Source organism: Anoplolepis gracilipes, chromosome 13 (assembly GCF_047496725.1).
Source record: "Anoplolepis gracilipes chromosome 13, ASM4749672v1, whole genome shotgun sequence".
Taxonomy (NCBI): Eukaryota; Metazoa; Arthropoda; class Insecta; order Hymenoptera; family Formicidae; genus Anoplolepis; species Anoplolepis gracilipes.
In genome coordinates this window covers 2,547,065-2,574,925 of record NC_132982.1, presented here as the reverse complement: position 1 = coordinate 2,574,925, position 27,861 = coordinate 2,547,065, and the positions used below count along the sequence as shown (strand labels likewise).

General features: G+C 31.7%; 1 protein-coding gene across 1 annotated transcript; it reads left to right on the top strand.

Moving 5' to 3' along the window:
• Window positions 1-81: 81 nt before the first annotated feature.
• Window positions 82-27,848, top strand: LOC140672255 (uncharacterized). The gene is made up of 8 exons (XM_072904222.1): window positions 82-676; window positions 11,941-12,165; window positions 14,030-14,610; window positions 21,845-22,025; window positions 23,057-23,191; window positions 23,563-24,043; window positions 24,704-24,971; window positions 25,497-27,848. Exons 2-8 carry the CDS (start codon window positions 11,943-11,945, stop codon window positions 25,866-25,868), a joined length of 2,241 nt encoding a protein of 746 aa, XP_072760323.1. The 5' UTR covers window positions 82-676; window positions 11,941-11,942; the 3' UTR covers window positions 25,869-27,848.
• The last annotated feature ends 13 nt before the right edge of the window (window positions 27,849-27,861 follow it).

Below are 27,861 nucleotides of genomic sequence, written 5' to 3'. Positions count from 1 at the left end.
AACGCACGTAGCATAGCACCTTCACTCTGTGGTTGTAACAGATAGTATAGTCGAGAAGCCAGTCTTTTGGTATACTACGTTGTACCGCTGACCCAAATGGATCCTGGCCGCCAGTCAGTCCCGCTCCGGGCTTCCTCGCGGCAGTATTGGCCGCGTTCTCCGTTCACGTTCGAGCTCGTCATCTGTCAATATTCCTTTTTTTTTTTTCTTTACACGAGACGGGAACGCACGAGTGTTTAAAAACCTTTCATAAATATTGTAGCAATATTTTATTCTCTCGTTACTTTTTTCTCTCTTCCGATTTGAAGTATACTTGGTGATTATATTTCGAAAGGTCAGTGTTATCAATTTAATTCCGCGGTTTTGAAATTGAATTTAAATCTGGGACCAGAGAAACAAATTCTTTCTCGTGACCGATGTGCCGTGCGTGACTAAAACGGTGCTCTTGTTTGTGAAGACACTTTGGGTTTACGGTCGCTACAGCTGCCGCTCGTCAAAGTCGATCTGAAAATACGTCGCGGATGAAAACGGAGGAGTGGCGTTTCGTACATGATGTAAGAGGACCGGATACCGAAGCGAGAGGACACCGGGAGGACCAAGACACCCTCATTTCATCAGGCTCATTTTAGCGATGCGACATTCCATGCTGGTCCCGTATAATCGTTGACAATCGACAGTGAGTAAACAGAAAACAAAGTAACCCAGATAGCACATTATATTTATAAATATTCATAAATTCATATATTTTCAATATTTATTTTTTGGGGAAATATTATATATTTTATAGACATATATTGTATAAATTATATACATTTTATATATTTTGTATATATTATGTAAATTAATATAAATACATATTTTATATATATTATAAGAGAAAAAATCATAAAACCTATATATTTGATATATTAATTATTAAAATAATATTGATTAAATATTTTATGTAATGCGGCAAAAATAAAAAAATAAATATTTATAATAATATTTTGTAAATATTTACTGGAATATTTTTGATAAATATGATCTGTTTAATTGAAAAGATTACAAAAATATTTATTCTTATATATTTTATAAATATTGCGTGCTGTCTGGGAAGCAATGAGTATAACATACGAGATGCAAATATAAAATTAGATATAATCTTGTGCGAATGCAAATTTTATGGACTGTTCCCAGGGTATCTCTGAGATTTCGAATTTTCATATTTCCAGCCGAATCACACTTTGACGTCTGACAGTGAGAAAAAAAAAACGCGCACGCGATTTATACATCTCTATGCCTTTAATCTCTTTTTTTTTCTAATTTCCGACTCTCGGGCACGGCGCAACGTCAAGGACGTGTCTTCCTCGCGTCCTTGCGTCGTATTATGGACGGCGCATTAATTCGCTCAATGAGCATAACAATGTAAATGCAGCCCTCAATCAGATACACGCCGTCCAAGATCGCTCAAGTACCGCAATTTCACGGTAATATCCGCTCCACCTCCGCGGGAGAATATATTATTATATATCCACAATCGCGTATGTATATATTGCACGTGAGCCGTGTGTGTGTGTGTGTGTGTGTGTGTGTGTGTGTGTGTGTGTGTGTGTGTGTGTGTGTGTGTGTGTATTATTTCTACGCGATCGCGGTAGACGTGTAATTTCGCGAGCGCGTAATCTCGAGTGTGTGGAAATTTGCATCGGAATCCATCGCGCGGACTGACTTGTTCTTGTTGCACAACACGTGCGATCTCTTGTCAGTTTTTAATCGCACGTGTCATTATATAGGCGTGCGTCGATAGCGAACATAATTATTAGAATAGGAGTTATCATTTGCATCATTCCCTTCTTTCTCACATCGTAAATCGAGCGATCGAGGAATCTTTACGATCCGCGTAAAACCCGTTCTTCTCTGGCCTCAAAATCGCGCGAAAGACGACTCGACCGACTCTAGGAATTTGGCACGCGCAGAGTGTTAGAAACACTTGTTTCGCCACCAAAGGAAAAGAAACAGAGGGATGACAGTTTAACAAATAGTGTAAAAACGAAATTGATCGTTGCAGATTTTTCCAACATTTGCCGAGTTTGAAATCGATTTTTCTTCAGGAAAAGTATAACAGTGTCGACATTTTTCTAATTTATATTTTACAAGAAATATATTTAATCTTCCGTCGCAAAAGATATAGTTTAGGTATAGTTATATAGTGGGTTTAAGTATACACTCAGTTATTTTTTTAAATAAAAGAGAATTTGTTTAAATAATAATAATAGAGTTATTTTGTTTTTACATCGTATTTAAAAATAAAGTGATAATATTATGATTGACTACTGAAAATCTCACTTTATTATACATTATCGAGTTTGTCATAAATACCTTAGAAAATTGTAAAATAGACGTATTTATTCCATTTTAAAAAATAAAACTGTCGGACAATATTTAAAAAAATTTTTATTTTTATTTAAATTATTATATCAATCTTAATAAACAAAATAAATTTTATATTCGAAAAAATTTTTTTATAATACTCTAATATTAAAAAAAAAAAAATAAGTAACAGTGAGTACACTCACTTGAATCAGACACACTGTATACTTGTGTGTTTAAAAAAAGAACTTTATCACATCTCGCAGCGAATGTACGCGCCTAATCGTGGCGAGCGGAACGACAGTTGGACGATGTCTGTTACTTTCTCAAAGCACGCTCGTATTCGTAACCTACTTGGAACGGCGATGCAGTAACCGGGTGCAAACGGCACGGTGTCCGTGCCAAGACTCGAATTAGAAAGATCTAATTCGCCTCGGTCACAGAACTTTATTTTCTACGACAAATATCTTTAGAGAGACTTTTTGAAGAAATTCATAAAATTTCTTTTGAATCTCTGCGAGATATCAAACATTGATCTGAATGTGACCAATAAATTTCAAATATTTCCTGCGATGAAGATTTTCGAGCTTTCAAAACAAAGGTTAAGAAGCCGTAGAAGAAAAAGTTCCACGTCAAGAATTCCGTAATCTCCGAAATCAGGAATTTGACAGAAGGGTTTCCTCCTGTCAATGGCCTACCATGCTCGGATGCCGGGTGGTCCCGGCACAACCGAAATGTAGTCTCAAGGTGGAGGTCGTCAGCATTCTTTCACATTCCTGGAGAGAGTGGGGGACGAAAAAAAAAAGAGAGAGAGAGAGAAACAAAGAGATCAAGCGAGAGAGGAACGAGCCAGAGAAAGGAGGAGGCGCGGATAGTAGGCGGAGGTTCATTATCATTGTGTAAAAGTTTCACATGACCGAGTTAGAGCCTAGAATCGACCGAGGACAATAGTTGTGACACGATGGATCATTTTCACGTGGGCGCCCCCTCCCCCTCTAACACGTCGCGTCTCTCGGTACCAGCTCGTCGTCGCGCTAATTGAACGAAGGTCATAATCATGATGAGCGTAATTCCGTCTGTATTCGCGTTGTGAGTACAACCCGTTGTAACGCGGTGATCGTCATCGCCATTCCTGCGCGTTCCCGCTGTTGCGGGCATTCAAGTCACGACGGCGCTCATTCGTTTGCGAGCTTCAAATATCTTGATGGATATCCTTTGATGAATATAAATCAACTTTTCGCAATTTTAAACTGTTTAAAAAATGCATACACTGTAAGAAATAACTGTCTGAAAAAACCCCACACGATTTTTACGCAAGAGTGGTCAAATTGCTTCATTTTGAAATATGTCGTAATTTTTCATCCTGGACAAATGTCACAACAAATGTCAACCGCATAAAATCAAAGAGTAAAAAGATATAGAGGCTCTAAAGTCGTGGAATCTGAGTGTCTACCATATTTCTTTCAGATAACTTGGTGCCTTCTTTTACGCGTAATGAGTACACAGATCCACGTCTATTCGTAACTGTTGAGTGCCTACAAAAATGTGTCTGAATTCTTAAAACTCGAAAATTTCTAAAATTCTAGAACACTTAAAATTATTAGTTTTTTACAGTAGATTTTCGGAGGAAATTACACTTTAAAGAATATACAAGCTGATTAATTATAAACGTCATAGAAGATAATTGAGCCGACGAGTTAAATTAGAGTACAGGATAGCGAATAAAGATACGCGATATAAATACTTGGAAGATACATATTATTGTTTATACACAATACTTTAATCAAGCTACTTGAGACATGCATCAGTGATATCTATTAAACGGAAAGCTATCTCTTATTTGTCTACATGTTTCGACTACTTAACTTAGTTTCTAAACTTGCTGGACTCTCGTCGGATTTCATTCCCAACTTATCGACATCGATATAAGTAGCTAGTTCATTCGTAACACGGTGTCCCACATCTACTGCAGATGCTAGATGATACCTTTTCTTTTAGAATATTTCAAGCACATTTCTTATTGATATGTTTATATATTATTCAAATAATACTTAATAGTCTAATAAATTCTAAGGAAAACTCACATCGTAACAATGTAAAAAAAAAATAAAAATAATAAAAATCTATAAAATTATAAATAAATAACAGAATTCCGATATTAACATTTAATTGTAACATCAGGATGTCTACTGTCTAGAAAAACATGAAAACCAGGAATTTTTAAAGATTTTTTATATTAGAAAAATTAGAGAATTTTCACAGAATTTTATCGAAATTTAGGGAATTTTTTGAAAATTGTATATGATATTATTTTTTATATTTTTTGTTTTTATATTGTAAATAATTCACCAATTGGCCAAATTGTGTATTATATTCGTTTAAAATATATATATCTCTAAATATACATAAAATATATATATCTCTATTTATATATTCAATGTTTTAACAAAATATGGAACATAAATAGTATATATTTTTTATTGTAATTTTTAGTAATAAAAAAATAAAAATGTTATACATGAAAAATTTTACAAAAACTGTTCAGTTTTTTTTAGTTTATTTTCAAATCTAACACTTGAAACTTAAGTAGTATAACTAATAATTTTCCTTTGTATAAGTAAAAAATGAAAAATAAAAATGTACAATAGAAAAACTTATTTAAAAAAATGCATCAAAAAATCTAAAAAAATTATTTTATTCTGGAATTTTGAATAAACAAACAAGGGAAGCGTCAGAAAATTTTTTTCACAAGGTTTGAGTAGATACCCTGATTGTATAAAGTCAAGATAAAAAATTATAGAAATAATTTTGAAATACATAAAATAAATAATACTAATATAATATAATTATATAAAACAAAATAACTAAAAATATTTTACATAAATATATAAATTTACATACAACATAATTTTATAATTCATGTATCTACATATATAATTATTACATACATATAAATTTATCCAATGATTTTAAATATATAATTTTATATATAAATATATAAAAGAAGTATTTAAAAATATAAATATATAATTATGTAAATATATAAGAATGGAGAATCTGAACATATCGAGTTCGCGAAATTGAATGTGTGGAGAAAATGCAGATCAATAGTTGTACGCCGTTTTGAACCGCGCTTGTAACAGCAGTATCCTGGACCACGCAGGATTCTGCGCCGGGACCATTCTTCTCTGCGGCGATGTTATCGGCAAAACTGGTCTGGTTCCACCGAAACAAGGTCGGGCACCGGTCCAAACAGGACGAGCAGCATCCCCCTTGACGATTCAGGTTCACCTCCACCAGCCGTTTTTCTGGTCTCCGATCACTAACACCTCTCGACATTCCATTCTAATCGAAGACACGCCTCCCGCTGAAAAGTTAGAGACCTTGTCGATCTCTAATGCGTGGAATGCATCCCGATACACGCACCTTAATGCGCATATCCACCTTTAACCCCGAGCCGAGCAAAACACTTTATGCGAAACTATAAAGCAAACTTACTCCGGTCGTTTTGCGTTTAACGTCTATCGCGTAGAACAAAAGCACATGGAAAATTTGAAAACATTTTTAACATTTTATATATAAAATAAATTTTTGACATCTTATATATATTATATGTATAACTGTCACGAGTATAACGCTTATAAAAATATGCAAATTATATGAAAAATTATACTCAGGTGTGTACAAAAATCTTGAATTTCGACAGTTATTATTATTTTATAATTATATTTATGTTTATATGTATTGCATATTCTTATATGTTTATATTTGACATAATTATATATTTATATATTTTTAAATGTTTTTTATATATTTTTATATTTATATATAAAATTATATTGTACATAAATTTATATATTTTTAATTATTTTATTTTATGTAATTATTTCTATAACTTTTTATCTTTGTTGCATGCTGTATTTTCTATGATGAATTTTTCTATATAATTTCACTTTTTACATAATAATGTAAATTTAAATGAGACGTATGCTCTTTATGTATCATCCGGAATTGAATCGTCGTCCGCTTTTGTTCGAGCTGCTGAACAAAAGATCGGGCTTTCTACTAATGCACCGGACATGTTTGGCATCGTTCGCGGAGGCATTTCAACCCGCCGAGGAGTAACGGTCGATGGAGATGGATAAATCGCGTAAACTTGGTGTTTCTAATTTTACATTTGTATGTTTAAAGAGCAAGGCCTGATCGGTTTTGACTTTTATAGCGACGTCTCGTAAAACACACACACACACGAGAGAGATTCACCAACGCCTCCTCCTCTTCCCTCGCCCGCGGACTTTTCTCTCCCGGAATAACCCAGATCCGGAAACAAACTGACGACTGGTCGATTACACGAATCATCGCGAATATAATGGCGATGCGGAATCGTCGGACTAGTTTCCTAGGGACATTGTTATTATACTCGCGGCAAAATTAACCCGGTTTCTTTTGCTCGCGTAACGAGGGTTTAGCATAAATAATAAAAAATGATTTCGCTGCGACGATAATGTTGAATAATGATATACGCGAGTGTCTTGGAATCTTAACGAGATATATTATTTAATCGAAAAGTAGAATCATAATAAAATTATAAGTTATTAAAGTCGCTAGTATTTAATTCTAAACAACGGGTTAATTAAAAACGACCTGACTAGCCAAAATTATTCAATTTATTTACACGACGTTTCGACCATATGGTTGTGGTCCTTTTCAAGTGTTAACGTAAATTAAGAAAGAGAAGAAAGAATCCAATGGGACATGTTTAAAGGTAGAACTTAATGATGTAATAATTAAATATGTCACTTAGTTAAAAACAATGGTTATTAATTTTGAGATGAACACAAACAAGGAGACACGTCATGTCAGCATGAGTTTTTAAACGAAACTCGAAAAAGCAGTTTCATTTAAACTCGAAAAAGCAGTTTCGTTTAAAAACTCATGCTGACATGACGTGTCTCCTTGTTTGTGTTCATCTCAAAATTAATAACCATTGTTTTTAACTAAGTGACATATTTAATTATTACATCATTAAGTTCTACCTTTAAACATGTCCCATTGGATTCTTTCTTCTCTTTCTTAATTTACGTTTACACTTGAAAAGGACCACAACCATATGGTCGAAACGTCGTGTAAATAAATTGAATAATTTTGGCTAGTCAGGTCGTTTTTAATTAACCCGTTGTTTAGAATCATAATTTTCCGCAATAAAATCTCCAGAGACACTTTAATACTTGTTTTTAACTGTTTACAAGCGACTGGGAAAATTACATTTTTTCTTTAATCAAGCCTTAATTAAGAAAGATTAAATTAATAAATTCTATATAATTACTATATTTTTTTCCAAAAAAGGAGAACAATTTTAATATTATCTAATATTTTCTTGCTTTTTATATTAAGTCTTCAATCAATCTATAGTCGATTTTTATAGAGACACTTTAATATTTGTTTTTAATTTACAAGAGTCTGGAAAAAATTACATTTTTCTTTAATCAAGCATAAATCAATAATTTCTATCTAATCACGTTTTTTTTCAAAAAAAAGAGAAAAATTTTAATATTTTCTTGCTTTCTATATAAAGTCTTCAATCAATCTATAGTCGGTTTTTACATTATAATTACACTTTTTTTTAAGAAAAAAAGAGATTTTTAGAAAAAAATTTATAAACAAAATCTGTAGTTCTACAATAATTTTTGAAAAATTAGAACGGAAACATGCATATCATATTTAAACGAGATCAACGAAGCGAATTGCATAATAATTATTACTGTCTGCGGATTTTAAACCTACTTGCTGCGGTTAAAATTTGAATACTGGAATATATTTTTCACATCCTTGACATTCTAGATTATTTTTATCTAGCGCGTTTAGCATTATATTGCTGATTATTCAATTTGTGCCAGAGAAAACACACAGGATTATGGGACGAAGAGTAAAAAAATTTACGCGCCGACCGAGAATGGAATGCGTAGATTTTGTGCGGACGTGAAAGTGCGAGCGCCGTTAGAAAGAAAGAAAAGAAGGCACGCGACCCGCAGGCATCCGGAAATGTATAGGTATACGCATATAGGAAGATAAAGAGATACATATTTATTATATTTACCATTCCTCTCGAACACATAAAATTCGATATGTTTTCGATAAGCGTCTGCGTGAAAGTACAATAACTCGCCGCGAAGGTTCTTTTTTTTTCAGGAAACTGCTATATGTTTCTCTTATTTTCTTTTATGGATGTAAAATTACAGTAAACAATTTTTATCTCGATAATCAAGTAAAATACGGCCATAAACAATAAAATCAACTTCCATCATAACATTTATAAATATTACTTATTTTTTTATTATTTATTGCTTATTATTTATTGATTATATTATCTATTGATTATTATTTACATTACCTAGTATTTATTACTTATTTATATCATGTACAATTGCAATATAATTAATTTTTTTATCGCGATATTATATTAAATGAAACGCGCAATTTTATTTGTGTGCGAAAAAAAAAACCATACGGCCATTTAACGCCACGTATCGTTACGCGATCAAAGATGCGTCTTCCTCTTCCTGCATCCGCATCTAACGCGAAACTCTGGTAAGGGTCCGATGTCGATGAGGGGGACCATTTCCTTCGCGATTCAGACGGAAGGGAAATTCGTTGTACGCAGGCACGAATTGACTCGAACGATAAATTAGACCGCGACGTCGACGCTGCACGGAATAGAAAGTTGCCCCGATGTTGTACAATATGAGAAGCATCGGGTAAAGAGAGAGAAAGAGAGAGATAGAGATGGATAACGCGCCCAAATCTTACACAAAAATAAAATAGAGAAAAAAATCCATCTTTTATTTTTGGGATTTAAAAAATAATCAAGCTAGAGATGTAAATAGAAAAAAATTAAATGTTTTTTTTAATTTCACAAAATACGTTTTTTTAGTGAAAAAAACAGCAAACCTCGTTTTTTTCAAAATTTGTTTTTTTTTATATATATTTTTAACATCTTTCCTATCATTCCATTCATTTGTAATTCATGAATGTAAACATTTTATAAACTAATTATTTTATTTTTTATTTTACCTTTTTGAAAACAATTTTAATGGATTAATGAGATTTTTATTTAAAATAATGCCAAACACGACATGATTCAAATAATTTTTATTTAGATGCATAATCAAAATTTTTATTATGTATCGAACTGAAAATTATTTAAATTATAATTGATATCATTTTAATAACAAAAATCTCATTAATCTATTAAAATTATTTATTAAAGAAGGTAAAATAAAAATATTAGTATATATAAAATATTAATATAGCTTATAAAATGTTTACATTATATAATATATTACAATTTCCCACATAAAAGTCTCATTTATTTATTAAAATTACCTTTGAGAAAAGATAAATTAAAAACATAGGAACTTTAGTTTTTTTATATTAACAAAAACTATAAAGAAAAATAATATATAAAAAAATAATGAAAAAAACTTTTTTTTCTTTTAATAAACTTAAGTATTTTCTTCAATATTTCTTTTCTATTAAAAAAAAAGTTTTACGTCTCAGATCATTTACAGATTTTTTTGTAAAAATCTTGGTCTCTTGAGAGTGTAATATTGTAACATAAAAATTAATGTAGGTTATTAATTGATGACTTGATCTACACAAAAAATACTAAAGAATATTTAATTTATAAAACATTTTAAATAAATATTGAATTTATAAGAAATTTTAAATAAATATTAAAAATTTTAAACAAATATAAATAGTAAATTTATATAAAAATTTTCTTTTTTTCGAAAGAAAACATGATTGTGTAGAAAATTAGTAATCAGTTCAGCAATTCTCTGTTGACTACTACTTACTGGCATTTTTGTGTAATCTCTTCAAGATCTCAGTTCTGCTTAAAGTAAACTCCAATAGCGAAAAAGAGAGAGCCGTAAAGGAATGAGGATGGGGAAAGGAGATATGTCGTGTGAAAACGTCATATTCCCCACCGTCCTCCTGTGATTACATTTGTACATATCGTGCCTGTGTTTCCTTCTTCGCGGTTAATGACTTAACTGCCACTGCCGTTGATTAACAATAATTTGCTTGTCTCTTGACGCGCGGATATATTTAATTCGACACGGCGCGTTAATTGCCACAACGTCGGGCTTTCATCGAGATTAGGATATAGACATCGCACACCACTCTCACTGGGAACACGTCCTGTCTCATTCCGATGGTGGAGGACAATTCTTTGCATGGAATCTCTCCCGCAGAATTGTCCTCATCGGTCACAATACATATCTGAACATGCTGGCTTATAAGGAGAAGAAAGTCTCCCAACTTGAACATGAAAAATATTAGCAATACAGTATTTTGATGAAAATGAGGCATTCTATTTTTTTTTGTTAGTCAAATTTACTCTAAATCAATTCATAAGAAGAATTCATACAACTAAGCTCCCATACAGCACAGAAAGATTGTATACACGTTGCAACATTGAATCTTTCACCGCAACATTGCAATATTGAAAATTTATTGCGAAATGTTGCTGCGGGATTGCAATTAAAATGTCCGCCTTTATGAAGATTGCACCGAAATATTATTGCAATATTGCGATGTTATAAATTTTCAATAATGTATTTTTATTGCAACTTTGTTGAATGATGTTGCGTATAAGAATATTTTTGTTCCTGATAAATATATAGATAAATATCAGAAGCATAAAATACGAAAAAGTTGAACTTAAATAAATATTTGTAATAATTTTTTATTTGAAAAATATTATAAATTTACATATAATTATATATATATATATATAATTTTATATACATATATATGTATATATATATAAATATATATATAATTTATTATATGTAAATTTATAATATACTAAATATTATTACATTTATTTTAAGTTCAAATTTTTATATTTTATGTTTCCCATACGTTTTCCCCTAAAAAATGTAATTATAGAATTTTGATTTTGAAATTTTTCCAAAATATTTATATTATGTTGCAACAACTGTGCTGTATTTTGTGAATTTATATCTCTGCAATGTTTCTGCAATGTTTCATTTGCAATATTGCAACATTGCTGTAATGTAATTACAATAATCTGTGCTGTATAGGCTATTTATCATTTTTATTATTTACAATCTAGACATGATATTTATGATAAATATTCATAAATATTTGTACTATTTATTTTTTTTAAATATGTAAATATTTTATATACATAAAAAAAATCATAAAAACTATATTCAGCATGTAATTAGAATAGAATAAATATTTTATATAATACTTACGGCAAGTAAAAAATTAAATATTTGTAATAATATTTCGTAAATATTTCTCAAAGCTAAATAGCTGAGATATTTATAATAAATCTTTACGATTGTTTAATTGAATATTATAAAAATGTTTATGAAATATTTTGGTAATATTTGTAAAATTTCAAACAATTATTATAAATATTTCATATATTTTTATAAATCGAAAGTGGGCTGTCTGAGCAATAAATGTTTTAATGACTATCACGAAATTGTGCAAGACATAATTACTACGTAATTAATCACTGATTGAATAACTGTGGCTTTTGTTCTTCCCCCGCAGAGATGCGAAGCGAAGTGGGCGAATGGCTAGCCACGTGCGTAGGTTCACCGATATGCATTCTGCTGTTGTCATGGTCCCTATTGATCTACCAGAATCAATCATCATCCGCGAAAAGAAGAATCGACGTGCTGACAGTTGCGATTCTTTCGCAAAGTCTCGCGCATCAATTAGGATTGCTGTTATACGCGATTCTTACCTTAATTCGTCCAGCGAATCACTTTGGAGGTAACTATAATTATATTTTATTTTACCAAGAGACCTATTCAAAAATTTTGTAAAAAAATTCCCTGAAAATTCTCAGATTATTTGTGCAAAATTCCAGGTAAAAAATTTTGGATGCAATTTTCTAAAATAAGTTTTTTTTTTATTGTATGCATTTTCTAATGTTTTTCATTCATACGAAGAAAAAAGTACAGAGCTCTTAAATTTCAAGTGCGACATTTAAAATTAAATAATAATTTTTATAAGACAAATATTTTTTAGTTGCATAAAATTTTCATTTTTTTTTTATCAATAAAATTACAAAAATATGTACATATATGTATATAAAGATACCCCTGCAGCACAAAATATTGCTAAAATATTGCATGAATATTTTAATATTGTGACATGTTACAAATATTGAAGCAATATTGTGCAAATAGTATATTTTATTGGAGATATAGTGCAAAATATTACTGCTATATTACAATGCAATCATATCTTTTTCACTAGTTCGTTCGTTTATTACTATGCGTTATTTATTCTGTATTCAAGCTTTTTTCATCAGAATATCCAAAATGTGCAAACACAACTAGTAACATTAAATATATTTTTCTATCAGCTTATCTTCTGATACAATCCCAACACAGGAAATTCAAATATTGAATTAATTGTTTAAACATTGGACAAATAAGTATTATGCAAATAAGAAATGTTCTGCAATATCTTGTAAATATTGTATTTGCGTTACAGAAATATATATGTAATGCGATTTGACATATATCAGCATCATTATACAAAATATTGCAAAATATAGTTTGGGAGCGGACATATCTATATTGTGGCAAGTTTTCAGGAATATTGCATGCAATATTCCAATTTTTCAAGACAAGGTTCCCGCAATATTCCATTAATATATCATGCTGTAGGGATATATATATGTACCCATACAGCACAGAAAGATTGTATACACATTGCAACAATCTTTCACCGCAATATTGCAATATTGCAAATTTACTGCAAAATGTTGCTGCACCATTACTGTGGGATTGCAGCAACATTAAAATGTCCACCTTTAGGAAGATTGCAACGAAATATTATAGCAATATTGCAATGTCAAGAATTTTCAATAATACATTGTTACTGCAATCGTCGACTAATGTTGCATATAAGACTTTTTGTTTCTGATACATAATCCTACATGATAAAATATCAGAAGCATATGGACACATAAAATACAAAAAAGTTGAACTTAAATGTGCGTAATAATTTTTTTATCTAAAAAATATATTATAAATTTACATAAAATTATATATCTATATAATTTATATACATGTATAATTTATTATATGTATAAATTTATAATATAATATTTCTTAGATAAATATTATTGCAAACATTTATTTAAGTTCAACATTTTCATATTTTATATGTTTCTTATACGTTTTACTCTAAAAAATATAATTATAAAATTTTGACTTGTTCTGATATTTTATAGATTTATATCTCTGTAATGTTTTTGTAATGTTTTATTGCAATTTGCAATATTGCAACGTTGCTGCAATGTAATTGCAATGATCTGTGCTGTATGGGTATACTTATATAATATATTTTAAACACATATTTAATTCACTTAGCTGGCCGATTATTTATAATAGAGAGTAAAATCAATAAAAAAAATTTTCTTAAATTTTAAAAAATCCCAGTATCAATAAAACTCCATGAGAATTCTTTGATTTTTCCAAGTAAGAAAAAAATGAGATTTCCAGGTTTTTCATGTTTTTCCAGGGAGTACAAACCCTGTTTATTAATCTCACAAAATAACATCATGACTGTGTGGCACTAAAATTAATTCAATTAAACAACATTCTTCGTCTTATTGTCGCAGAACTATGCTCGACGTTGGTATGGGTGCTGAACTCGTCGAGCATCCTCCAGGAGCTGACCCTGACGTCGATCGCCGTGTTCGCGGCGATCAGCAGCCGCGAACACGACGCCATCAATCTCACCAAGAATCATCTCAAATATCACCTCGTCAGCCTGAGCGTCATCAGCGCCTGCATCGGCGTCACCGGCGTCCTCAACTTCGAGCCGGAAGTCTGCGTCTTCCTGGCCCACGAGATTTCCCATAAATACGGGATCTTCGTCAACTCGCTAAGGAGTCTGCTAGCACTCGCGTCCTTCGTCGCCGTCCTGGTCGCGCTCTTCAGGAACGTTTGCCGGTCGCCGACCTCCGAACTGCTCAAGTCTGTTTCGGACCTGTCCGAGGCGAGTTCGAAGAACTCTTCGGGCGCGTTCGACTGTCATCCTCAGCACTGGGATCCCTCGAGCGGCTCGTGCACCAGCGGCTCGACCAACAGCAGGGCATGCTTGAGAAAAAAGAAGATGCAGGTGGACGAGGCGAGCGGCAGGTCCACCGTCTACAGCATACTCTTCGTCTGCTACGTCTTCGAGCACCTACCCATCTTGGTAATTATTTTGTCAATTGTCTCGATTTATTACTACTATTTTTTTTTTCTTTATTTTCTCTGCGAATTCTTTCAATGAATTCGATAGCGCATCGTTATGTCACATCAGTAGCGCGTAAAATTAGTTTCTGCGCTACTGAATCAGCGATAAATTAAAATGATTGCACGCTATTAACACAATACGCTCATATTTGTGCACGCTATTAATCGACTCTACTCTTTTTAAGAAAAGTGAAAAATTTTATTATTATATAAAGTGCTCCAGCTTTTTTGTTTTTTCTTTTTTTTTACAATAAACCTTTTTAACAAACCCTTAAATAATATAACTTATAAAATTTCGAGATTATATCAGTGCATATTATATATATGTATCGCATAAAGGAAAACTTTATTATAAATTTGTCAGAATTAAACTTGAGACATCCTATATATAAACAGCAAATATCTTGTTTTTCCTGTGAATGTTAAGGATGTATTGGACATATGTCAAAAAATGGAAATTATTCAAGTTTAAAGTTACTGATTTTAATGGAAAATGTATTTTTTACCACTTATTGACAAACTTGACAAGGAAAAAATATTGCTAGCAAAATAAAAATTTTCACATGTATTAACAAAACTCTAATAAACATTTATGCAAAACTTGATTTAAATGCACTTACTCGTTTAAAAATTATTTCTTCAAAATTGTAGCAAAATATGATTATTGCTGTTTATTATTTTATGTACATGTTACATAATATATGTACGTTTTTTATTTTTTCGTTTCTTGCAATTGATTTCAGAAAGCAGTTAGCATCAAACATTTTTGATACTGTATACTAAATAACTTTAATTTAAGAATGAAATTTAAATAAATTTAATTTATTTTTTAATTTTTACATTAATTTTATTTTTTGACACTTTAATTCTTTTTATTATCCAGATCTATTTATTTGACTTTCCAAAACAGTAAAAAATGTTTTTTTTTTAATTTTGACAGCTTTTTGCTTTCATTGTATAATTTAATGCTACGAAGCGAGAAACATGTTTGCGGAAAATCGATTCGATCATTAGCATAATTACATTACGATCCAAGTCGAAGGTCTGATCTGAGAAATTGGTTTCTAGTTTACATGAAAAATCTCATAAATCGTTCAACACTGTCAAGACCGGTTCGCGCGATTGGTTTTAATTATTATTATTACTTTCAAATCGCGGGCCCCAATAAATCGGCGACGACGACGGTAATAGTCGACTCGGCGGTTGAGACTTGTCGAAGGGGTCTGAAAAAACGCGAGATTTATTAAACGTTCCGCAATCGTGACTAGACCGAACTCTGTTTTTTCGACCTCAAATTTTTCTTTTTTGCACGAGCGTCTCGGTCTAAAGAAGATATTTCGCAACATTCTTGAAATTATGTGCGTCAAACCAGCCGTAACAATGTTACATAGTTAAAAGTGACCGAGATACCCAATTTGTTGTGCCGTCCTCAATTATACTTCTCAATGTGACAAAAAAAAAAACAAGATATTCTGTAAGCTATTTTCAGACGGGTTCGTCACATCAGTTTTTAATATTTTAATATTAAGTTTTAGAATTAAATTAATCACCGTTATATACGCCCGAAGCATAATTTCGAGAAATGCATTTTTCTTTATAAACACATGGATCGATAGAAACAGTATTAAAACATTATATCTTAAAATAAAAATAAAAACATTATTATTAATTAAAATGGAAATAAAATATTTTAAAATAATTTAATTAAGTAATACATTTTGATTTAATTAAAAGTAAATATTAAAAATAAAATAAAATAAAATAAAATATTGAAAGAAATTAAAATAAAATAGAAATATCTTACATCTTATATTTTATATAAAAGTATCTCTTTCTAAAAGCTTTGCGATTATCTTTCTTCTCACTTTCTATGGGACGAATTGTTCCCGAAAGTTTCATCGAATTCGACGCCGTACTCGAGCGAATATTGTCCGGGGTCGCCTCGTCACAGCAATTACATTAATACAATTACATCATAGCCGAGAAGATTCTCGTGCTCGAGTGAGCGCGAACCGGATGCGAGTTCATTGGAGCACTATCCGGAAGCGAGAAAAGAGGCCCTTCGCTCTCGTAAATTCCGTTGCTCGAGAAAGTAAGCTTCTCGTTCTTTCGATTCGGAGTTGAATAAAAAAAAGGGTTGATTCGCGACATAAAATAAAATTCGAAAGCGCGATTTGAATTCGGACGATGACCTTAATTCGGCGCGCCGAATTAAGAATCGGCCATTCCACAAAAGTCGGGGAGAGAAACTCCCATGACCTCTCTCATTAATATTAATGATCACGGCTATTACACGCACGATGCATACTGTTTACATCGTGCGCAGAAACAATCAATTAGATTACTATCGAGTGGACGTACGCGATTTCACGTAAAGAAAAATTACGATAAATATTAAGAGTCTGTAGAGAGTAAAAAATAAATTTTTTTAATATTTTGAATATAATGTGTGAAAAATATGCCTTCAAATTTTATTGAAAAGTTCGCAGAATTAAATTAGACCTTGAAATGGACTTTTGCAAGAGATTAATAAAGCGAGTATAACTTCGATTTTTAAACAAAAGGAAAGATTTTAAGAGATATTACACCTAAATAAGATTTAAAAATTAATAATTAATATTTTTGATCTTTAAGAAATTAATCTTTAAGAAATAAATGACTTTCAGTAAAATTGAAATATCTAATTTTAAAATGAAATAACTTTGTTATTTTTCATTTTTTCTAATTAGATTTTATATTCCACAAATATTATAAAACTAGACCGATTTTTTTTTATTTCAAATTGTATTAATGTATATCCATATTAATGTATCCATGATTTAAAAATACTAACACACTGTTTAATGATGTAGTACCTATTTTTAAAAATATAGGAATTTAATAAAATTTGCACAAATTGTTTTGATACTTGTTCAGAAACTTATAAAAAAATCTGGAGTTGATTCACTGAAGCAATCAAAAGTTATAAGGATTTTAATTTGCAATGAATTTACTCGTCGATATTATTATAAATATAATTATTTTGTGGATCTAATTATAAGTAAAAGTATTTATGTAATTATAAATATAATTATTTATATAAATAAATATAAATATAATTATTTCTGTCCTTTTTAGCTCTTAAATTGATACGATTACAGATTTTCTATCTTATAAAAAACCTGTGATTGTGTTGATTTAAGAGCTAAAATAGATAAAAATAATAATAGGAATTTATTCAAAATTTGCAAAAGTATAGTTTAAATATAGAGGAAATATTTGATCACATAATTTTGGTCAAGTACTGACTAATTCAAAAGATATTGAATATAATTTTCTCAATTTCGTCCTATTATCCGAGATGACATATTATTTATTGTGAAAACGTGGCAACATAGCATTCAGCTGAACCTTCTTTTGACATTTTAAATAACCTATCTTTTCATCTGAAGAAACCTCTATACAAACGTGGAAGCGAGAAGCGACTAGGCCATATGTCAATTTGCAATTTGACCAACTTATGAAAAATTACCATGTTGTCACATTTCTTTCTTCTCGGAGAAATGACAAATTATTAAATTTATCAAAGAAATAGTTAAAAATCTTCTATATTTTGTCATTATTCACTATCATAATTTTTATTCTGACATTTTAAATTATTCTGTACGAGTAAATTCTTTTATTTTTATAATTCAAATTTTATGATGTAATGTTGAAATCGAGGTACCGTCAATAATAAAAGTTTCTCATTATAATTTAAGAAACACGAAAATTCTCCGAAAAAAAGCAACAAAAGTTTGAAAATACATTTCTATACTCTAGCTATGAATAAATAATAAGATTTTATACAATCTTTATAATAATCATATACTAAAATATATGAGAAAAGTATATATTCGTCAATTTCGACTACTTTTTGCTCCGATTGTAGGTGCTAAACATAAATCTGATCAATAAAATCATATGTCAATTTCTAATATTTTTCAGAAAATCCGTTAATTTTTCTATTAAAATAGACTGAGCTCTTAAGATCGAAACAGGCTCGATGCATTATTTGTTCCAATTCGTCAATAGAATAAATATCTCATATTAAGTATTTTATGAGTCATCGCGTTATGCAATAAAACGATTCGCCACACAAGCTCGCGCTCGCGTAGCTCGGCTCGTCGAGAAATAATCATCAGAGAGCACCGTTCGTCGAAATAAACACCGTTCTCCGTGCGTGCAAACAGCGTGACGGCCGTTACACTCGTTTGTGCTTTCGTCTAACAATTAAATTAAAATCGCCGATATACACAGATTTTAATTGCAGGATCGTGCAAAAAAATATATTTTGACGAGCGCGAGATTAAGATCGCCGAGATTGATGAAGTTTCTTTCGACATCTTTTTTACAGATAAAATATCACATTTTAAATATATCGATCTCATCTACCGTTCGATCCGGAATTCGCGGTCGTTGAGAAATCTCCGAGCCTTGATTTCTCGCATATTAGGTAATTATATTATCGAGACTCCAAATCGATCCAAATCGGCGCCGATCGCACTTTTAAGCAGACGCGAGCAGGAGCGTGTCCGATTTTACGCTCGCGTTTTCTCGCAGCAATTAAAGTAAAACGCTTGTTCGCGATTTCAGCGCGAGTTAGCACGACTGGGATCAGCGCTGGAGAAACTCGTGGATCGGTAAAACGGAAAACAAAAATTGTTAAAATGGAGTGAGAGAACCGTATGTGAAAAAAAAAGATAGGACGTTCATTCAAAGCAATATTTTTCAGATGAAAATAAATTGACTTTATGCAAAATGAAATTATATTAAAAAATTAAAATATATAACCAAATTATATATATTTAATAAGAAGATAAATAAAAAAGATTTAATAAAGTACATCAATTCGATTATGCGATCATATAAAATGGATAATTTTTAATTTTTTTACACCACTTCCTGATTAAGGTGTAACAATATATAAATAATAATTATGTGACAAATAAGTTTTAATGTATTAGAAAAAGTGATATATATTTAATAAGAAGATAATTAATAAAAAAGTACTATTGCATCAATTCGATTATGCGATCATATAAAATGCATAATTTTTAATTTTTTTACATCACCCTCTCCTGATACTTTAAGATATAACAATATGTATATATATATTACACCCATTGTATAATATATAATAAGTATGAGTAAGACATAAGTTTTTTTGCGAAAAAAAAAAATTTCACCCGCATACATATTGATAAGAATCAAAGGAGTTAATGTTTTAAAAAAAAGTGAAATATAACAGAAAATTTATGGTTGTGGCAACCAAAGCGCGCCAACCGAAGCAAAATATGTTCGAGAGAGAGAGAGAGAGAGAGAAAGAGAGAGAGAGAGAGAGAGAGAGAGAGAGAGAGAGAGAGAGAGAGAGAGAGAGACGTGAGTGCGTGTGTACTTTACACATATACGTACGATATACGTGCGTATTATCTAGAGAGTGCCGCTCTATTCTTTGATTAAGGTATATACAAGTAGTTTCGATTTCATATCACGAATCAGACTGGCCGTTATTCACGTAACCAGACACATACAACTGCACGTTACACCATTCGACGAGAAAAAAATCTACTGTGAGGCAAAAGCGCGACAAGAAGGCCTGAAACGAAAACCTTGCTATTTGATAATTAATCTATAATTTGATTATCTCGATTTAAAAATTTGCCCGAAATAGCTTTGGTAAAAACGCGTGTAATTATTTACGCGAATAGATTACCTTGAAAGCGAAACGCTTTCCAATCTTGTAGACAAATAGACTAATCTCCTTGCGTGCAATCACTTGTACGTTTCAAAAATTTATAAGTGTAATATAATTTATAAATAAAATTTATGTATTAAAATATACTACGTTATATATTATAAAATTGAAAAGCGTGTATAAATTTAAAGGGGCCCAATTTATACTCTAGCAGTAAAATTGATAATTTTTAGAAGAATTTTTTGAAGAATAGATAATTTTAGAAATTTTTTTTGTAGATTATTAGAAATTGATCTTTCTGACGTTTTACATATGTTTTTATTGATGCTTAAACAATACATCAGTATTTTTAAACCTTGGACATTTCGCTTTTTTTGTTCAGTACACATAACATGTTTGAAAATGCATACTTCGACCATGTAACATGCTACTTGTCATGTAATTGTCTAAAATAAATAAGCTTCGAATCTTTATTCTGTAGAATATTTATGAGATATTGAATCTAATTTTGTTAGAAAAAAAATTGAAAAATATCAAAGTAGTTTTTATTTAATATCAGATACAAAGAGATCTAGATTAATATTAGATTTAAAATTATACATATATTTCAATTTTGCTAAAATTTATTCATTTCTTGAAGGTCAGAAAAATATTAATTATTAATTTTTTAAATTCTATTTATGTTTAGTATCCTCAAGAAAGTGTTCTTTTTCATTAAAAAAAAAAAATTAATGTGTGTACAGTTAAAATTGCGTATCGCGCACGTACTTTTGAAAGCGCGACCGCGTGGGTGTTTTCACCGCGTGAATTCGCGATTAAAATCGAAAGTTTATTTCTTTTGTTTATTTCCCCCCCCCCTCAGCTTTTGCTAAGGGGAGAAAAAAAATAAAAGGGAGCTTGTGAAGAGGAGTCCGACACGACCTATCTTGCAATTTTCTTTTCCACGCGCGCATCAAATAATTAGTCGCGTGTAATTGACCTAATTTGTACATTTGACGTATACGCGATTAGGATTCTTCCGTGGCGAAAGCTGGACCTGATTTCTGAATAGACTGTATCTTCTCTTGACACGATTTCTGTTGGTGAAATTTATTAGCGCGAGAAAAAGCCCGCCGATCTGAAATACTCAGGCGTTGCATTACGTTGCATTAAACGGCTCGCAACAAATATTATATATTGCCCGGAACCGTTTTCTATTATATATATTTATATATATGTATATTATACACTTAATCGTATTATAATGGTAACATTCGATTAATGATTATCGCGCTCGATGAACGTTATTAAACGTTTCGAACGTAATCGATGATCAAAGGGTATTACACTACGCTCTATAATGTTTATATATAATATACGTATTATTACGTTATATTATAAAATTGATGAGTGTATATCAATTTGATCCAGAGAATTATCTCCATATGAAATTAATTGAAGGGATATGAGAAATTAATTAGACGATACGATTTCCTAGATTATCTCCATCAGACCGAGTCTACTGAGGAACTTTTGCACGCCCCAGAATCTGGCCACGTGGCTACCATTGATGAAGGACACCTTGCTTCCGGTTTTTCTGGCTCTCTTCGACAAGATGTTCTGCCGATACGTGGCCAAGGTGTACACAAAGCAGGATCATGTAAGAAGACTATCGCATGGTACGTTTTAGGTAGTACACTATTATATTTATGATAAATGTTTATGAATATTTTATACATATTTTATATACATTAAGAGAAAAAATCATGAAAACTATACTCGACAGATTATTAAAATATAAATTAAATATTTTATATAATATTTTACAATATTATATAAATATTATTATATTATATTTTATAATTTATATAATATATATTATATATTCTAATTTTAAATAATGTTTTATAATATTTACGTATTAATATTTAAATTATTTTATTAAATTTTAAATTATGTTAATATTTATTTATATTATTTATATAAATATTTTATATAATATTTAGATAAGTAAAAAATATAATAATTATAATAATATATTTTGTACATATTTCTCAAATATTTGTAGGGATTTTTATTAAATTATTATCATCTGTTCACACTCTAAGATTACAAAAATATTTATGAAATATGTTGATAAATATTTTTAAATATTCCAAAACCTGTTGTAAATATTGCCTGCTGTCTGGTTTGTTTCTTTCTTTTTTTTTCTCTATCGCGGAAGCAGAGGTCTCGCGCAAACTCTGTCGCGTTTCGTAACACGCAGGAGGACACTACGATTTCCATTGTTTCGTTTAAGTAAAAACACACTGGCCTGCTTATAGGAAAGTAAGACGCCCACCGTGTATTAATACTCGTGGTTCCTGCCCGGCAATTTTTCTCGTTAACCACGCGCGTTCGAGCGATTCGCTCAGTCGTATATTTTCGTTTTGCTTACAGCGATTTACACGATTTCACGTGTAATCCACAATTTTTCTTTATCGGATCAACATGAGTTTGCAACGTTTCTCGCAACACTTTCTGATTTTCCAGTCTAAATTAATGCGATATTGAAAAGTAAAATCTAGCGAAACAATTTCAAGCTGTTTTTGAGGAAATCATATATATATATATATATATATATATATATATATATATATATATTTTTTTTTTTTTGTCATTTATTAAAATTTTGCCATGTAACGAAATTTCCCTGGAACTTCTATTCCAGGCGGCGTAGACGGTAAATTTCGACATTTTGAGCAGGACACCGAGTATAAGCTACAATTGAACCTGAATCACGGGCTGAAGTTCCCCCTGACCAACGGAAGCCTCTACGGACGGTTGCACAGCCATCAGAACAGAGGTGAGCGAACGTCAGCGGATGTCAGCGGGATTTAACGACGCTTAAAACGGTTCGATCGACCGATAGTTTTCCCTCCTCGTTTATATTGTTAATTGCGATGTTTCGCGCTGCTTCGTTAAATTCGCTGAGAGCGCCTCGACATGTTAGAAAGTCCGAAGCAAAACCATCTCTCACGCTCGTAACAGCGTGTCTAATCCACCACCATGTCGAGTATATCGGACATTATCGGATCATTACTGTAAACGTGAAAATATTTCGATATATTCCCGAAAGCGGCGCTTTCACGAGGATCGTAACAGTTTCCTTATTTCCATTCATTTTGACAAGTCAGGTAAGTCTCTCGATGAAAAGATTCGGTTTGATTTTCTCAGGGAAAACCGGCACGATCAACATGGGAATTCAGCAGCACTATCCCAGGACCCAACCCGTCAACGAGGATGGCAACTACGCGTCCCTGCCAGCAGAACTGTCATCCTTCACGAGCTCAACCTTCGAGCCGCGTCAGGATAAGATTCCCGAGTCGAAGAGAAACCCGACGGAGCAGCAGCAACAGCATAACAGACGACCGAGACCAAACGAAAACCTGCACGAGATCACCGGTAATCGCAGGAAGATTGGCAGCACCGACGTTTTCGGGCAGAACATGGAGAACCTGGTGCAGCTGGAAGACCCTCCCATGAGCAACTGGAAGCACCAGATCACCAAAGACGAGCTTCGCGAGGAGTCGTTCAGACGGCACGCGAAGAGCGTCCTAGGCCTGGAGAGTCTGATCGGGTTGGAAAATGGAAACCTGCAGCAACAGCATTATCCTAGAAACCTTCTGCGCAGAAATCAAAGCTTCGACCACGCCAGGTATCCTAATTCCTAACTTTCGAACTGATCGGCTGTGCTCTCTGGCAGAGCGTGTACCTACCTTTTCGTGTTTACCTTCACTTTTACCGGTACCATTAAACCGTCATCACGGTGTACGATGTATGCAGGAGCACAGAGAGTGGAAAGTGAGAAGCGAAGTTTCTTATAAATTATTCAAAATGTTTCCCGCGCTTCGACGTGTATCATACATACAGCGTGTCCTACATTTGAGTCAAGCGGCCTTTCTTTCATCAATTCTAATGAACGAAAAGATATATTCGTTGATATAAAATTTCAATTGATATTTACAACACACATTAATTAATATCTTATAATTTCTAATATATTTTAGAAATTTATTAGCTACATAAATATGTATAAAGTTAACCTTATTCAACATTACTTGACTCCATCTATTAATAAAACTGACAATGACTTTCTTGCCAACTCAATAATTAAAAAAAATTGCATCCCACAAATTGATGACTTTTAGGAATTTTTTTTTTTTAAGAAGATTGGAAATTGATCTTTTTGATGTGTTCAGCTTTTTTGCAATATGAGTATCTAGCATGTTTAATTTCAAATACTAAAACTAGATTGTTTTTACTCTTTAAAGTAGAGTTTAAATTATTAATTTAAAATCTTATGACACCTTTTTAGATATCGACCTATGCTCGACACGAGGACCTACAATTTAAAAAAGGACGCGAGTGAGAGTCTTCAACAGAATTTTCATCAGAATCTCCTCCAGAGACGAGATAGTCAGGGACTTTGCGACGGATACGACAGCTCCGACGACGAAAGTTGTGATCTGGAGAACGGTGACTTTGACACCATGAGCTCCTGCAGAAGCAGGAGTAGAAGCTGTTGCTCCGTCACCACCGTCGCCAACGATGATTTCGAATATTTTCAACGTAAGGGAACCAAGGTAATTTAGCAGTTTTGAATTAAGTATTATTTTTTATTCGACTTGTCTGTTTTTATATCGTCTTAAGGGGATACCGAAGTACCGACCGAGTTCTAACCTAACAAAACAATATATTTACTTAATATAAAAGTTGCAATTTATATACATAAAATAAAATAGGTTCTCCCCTCTCAGAATTACATAAAAGAATATTTGTAAACTTTTAGAAATGAGCTTAGAAGCTTAGAAAAAAAGTATTCCTTTAAAAACAAATGTTGTGTTGCACTCGGTCGGTACTTCGGTATTCCCTTAATTTCTATAAGAGAAAAACAAAGATTCGCCAATAACGAGGCTCGAAATAACCAGTTGGTTCTATAATGTTAAATGCGAGAGGATACAAAGTGAGCCGGAGGCACTTTCACGACGCGAGAAAATCGACGAGATGGAGAAAAATGCTCATCGCTGACATAAAGGCGTTTCGCGACGATAAAGGCGCGCGTTACTTACGTAATCTCGCAAGAATCGTGAGAACGTCCTGGTTTGCAGGTGGAGCTACTGCCCTCGAAGCGCGCCGGCGGGGAGGTAAAGGTCAACATGCGATCTTTCACGCCGCGTATCATCGAGACGGAGGATCGGGAGGAGGGCAAGAAGCGCGGCAGCAACGTCAAACTAACCGACACGAAACCCAGCATACAGTCCTATCATCTGAAGACTAAGAGGATCGGGCCCGGCTACTCGATGAACGACCTGGACAAATTGACCGCCGCCAAGAAGCTGCCGAATTTGTCGATGGAGAGCCTGAAGAGCATCCTGAAGAACTCGGGCGTGAGCTACCTCGACAACGGGGACATATGCAAGCACGACATCGGCGGATCGGCCCCTGACTTCAAGAAGATCTTCGTCACCGAATTCATATGAGATCTATAGTAATAGATATCTTTAGAAAGACTGTATCATTTGTGTCTTTGTGATATAGCACAGCGGCATATTTATCGAAATTTCCTTCGCTGAGATCAGTGAGTGTTATCATCCTTAGGCCGGTTCTACAATAGCTGTCGTGAGAGTTGACCAATCACAGTTGACTTTAGAGAAGACTAATCGATTGGTCTTTAGTCTTCTCTAAAGTCAACTGGGATTGGTTAACCCTTCCGGCATCCGACTTATAGCTATTGTAGACCCGGCCTTATCCAGAGTAGAGAGTACTCTCATTGTGCGTGTGTGTACGTGCGATTTGAAAGGTGTCATAATATAGTAGAATTCTAAAGGATTGAATGAAAAGACTTAGATTTATACAATAATTTTGCACTAACCCTTTGCGTCATGATGAGTCGCCTACCTTTTTTTCTCAGTTTTTCATTTTTTCAATTACTTTTTTAACAATAAATATCAAGTTTTTTGTTACAAAATCCCTTGAACATCGATAAAAAAATATGAACAGTCATTAATTGCAAAAATATCATGTATAAACAAATAGTCAAAATTAATACTTCTTCATGGAGAAATTGCATTTTCCTAATCTATTATGAAAATCAAAAGGCAATTTTTTATGATATTATTTCTTAGTATAATCTAAAGTATTTTTCAGAGTTTTTCGCTATGTTTTTATTATTAATTCTTTTTTTTAGAAAAAATATATAAAATACAATATTTTCTGTTCTAAATTCAAACTAATAATTGCATTTTCTAAGAACTTTTTCTCTGAGAGTTTTTTTGGATCGCAGAATTCGAATCTAAAGGAAAAATTGCAAATTTTGAAAATTCAATATGGTGGATCCAATAACGGAAGTAAAATTTCAAAAATTTCTATAAAATTTTATTGTTTTGAATCTCATTTGAAAATTATTTGTATCACTGAATTCGAATCTGAGGTAAAAAAAATTACAGATTTCAAAATTCAAGATAGCGGACATTTTTTTGTATTTTGATTTACCATCTTGGAATTTTTGAGATTGAAAATTTTGATTTAAGATTAGGATTCAGCAACCAAAAAAATCCTGAGAAAATAAATTTGCAAACATTTTTTGAATGTAAGAAAAAATATATGCCTGAAAGGGTTAATGCAATAAAGTGAATAATTGATATAAACATCAAGAACCAGCCTACTTTAAAAAGTCAAAAAGTCAATTTTTTTTACATTTTTTTTTTAAAATGACGTCTAAAATTTTATTGAAAAATTTACAAAAAAATTGATAGTTTGTGAGAATATAAATAGAATAAGCTTCAAGTCTGCAAAATTTTTGAAACATTTTTTAAAGTTGCTAACAGATATTTTGAAAATTAATGGACCGAAACTTCAATTTCTTTTTAAATGAAAGAGAACACTTTTCTGAAGATTCGAAATCTAAATATATAGAATTTTACAATTTATTAACATTTAATATTTTCTTGACTTTTAAGAAATGAAGAAATTTTATTAAAATTGAAATATCTAATTTTAAAATGACACTTACTTTATTATTTTTAATTTTTTTTAATAAAATTAAACTAAATATAAAAAAATATTGTACAGAATAAAAATATACTGCTTATGTAAATTCTACGGATTTAAAAACATTAATCAAAACATATTTATGTAAAATGTCAAAAAGATAATATTCTTTAAAATTTAATATTCTTAAAAAAAATTTCTAAAATTATTAATTTTTCATACTGCTAGAATAGACTGAGCTCTTAATATAATAGAAAAAATGATTGATTAGATATAATGAAATAGCCAGCGCAAGTTTTCAGGAATTGTGTTCCTCTTGTTTTTGTATCTTGTTTGTAATATCAAATTGAAATTTTATACATGTATTTTTAAACGCGTCGCATTTCCTGCCTCGTGACGTCGCGACTTATTCATTCCAAGCTATCGATGATGATTTACGGACGAATGTATGTAAATGTAATTACCGTAGACGTTCGCACGCAC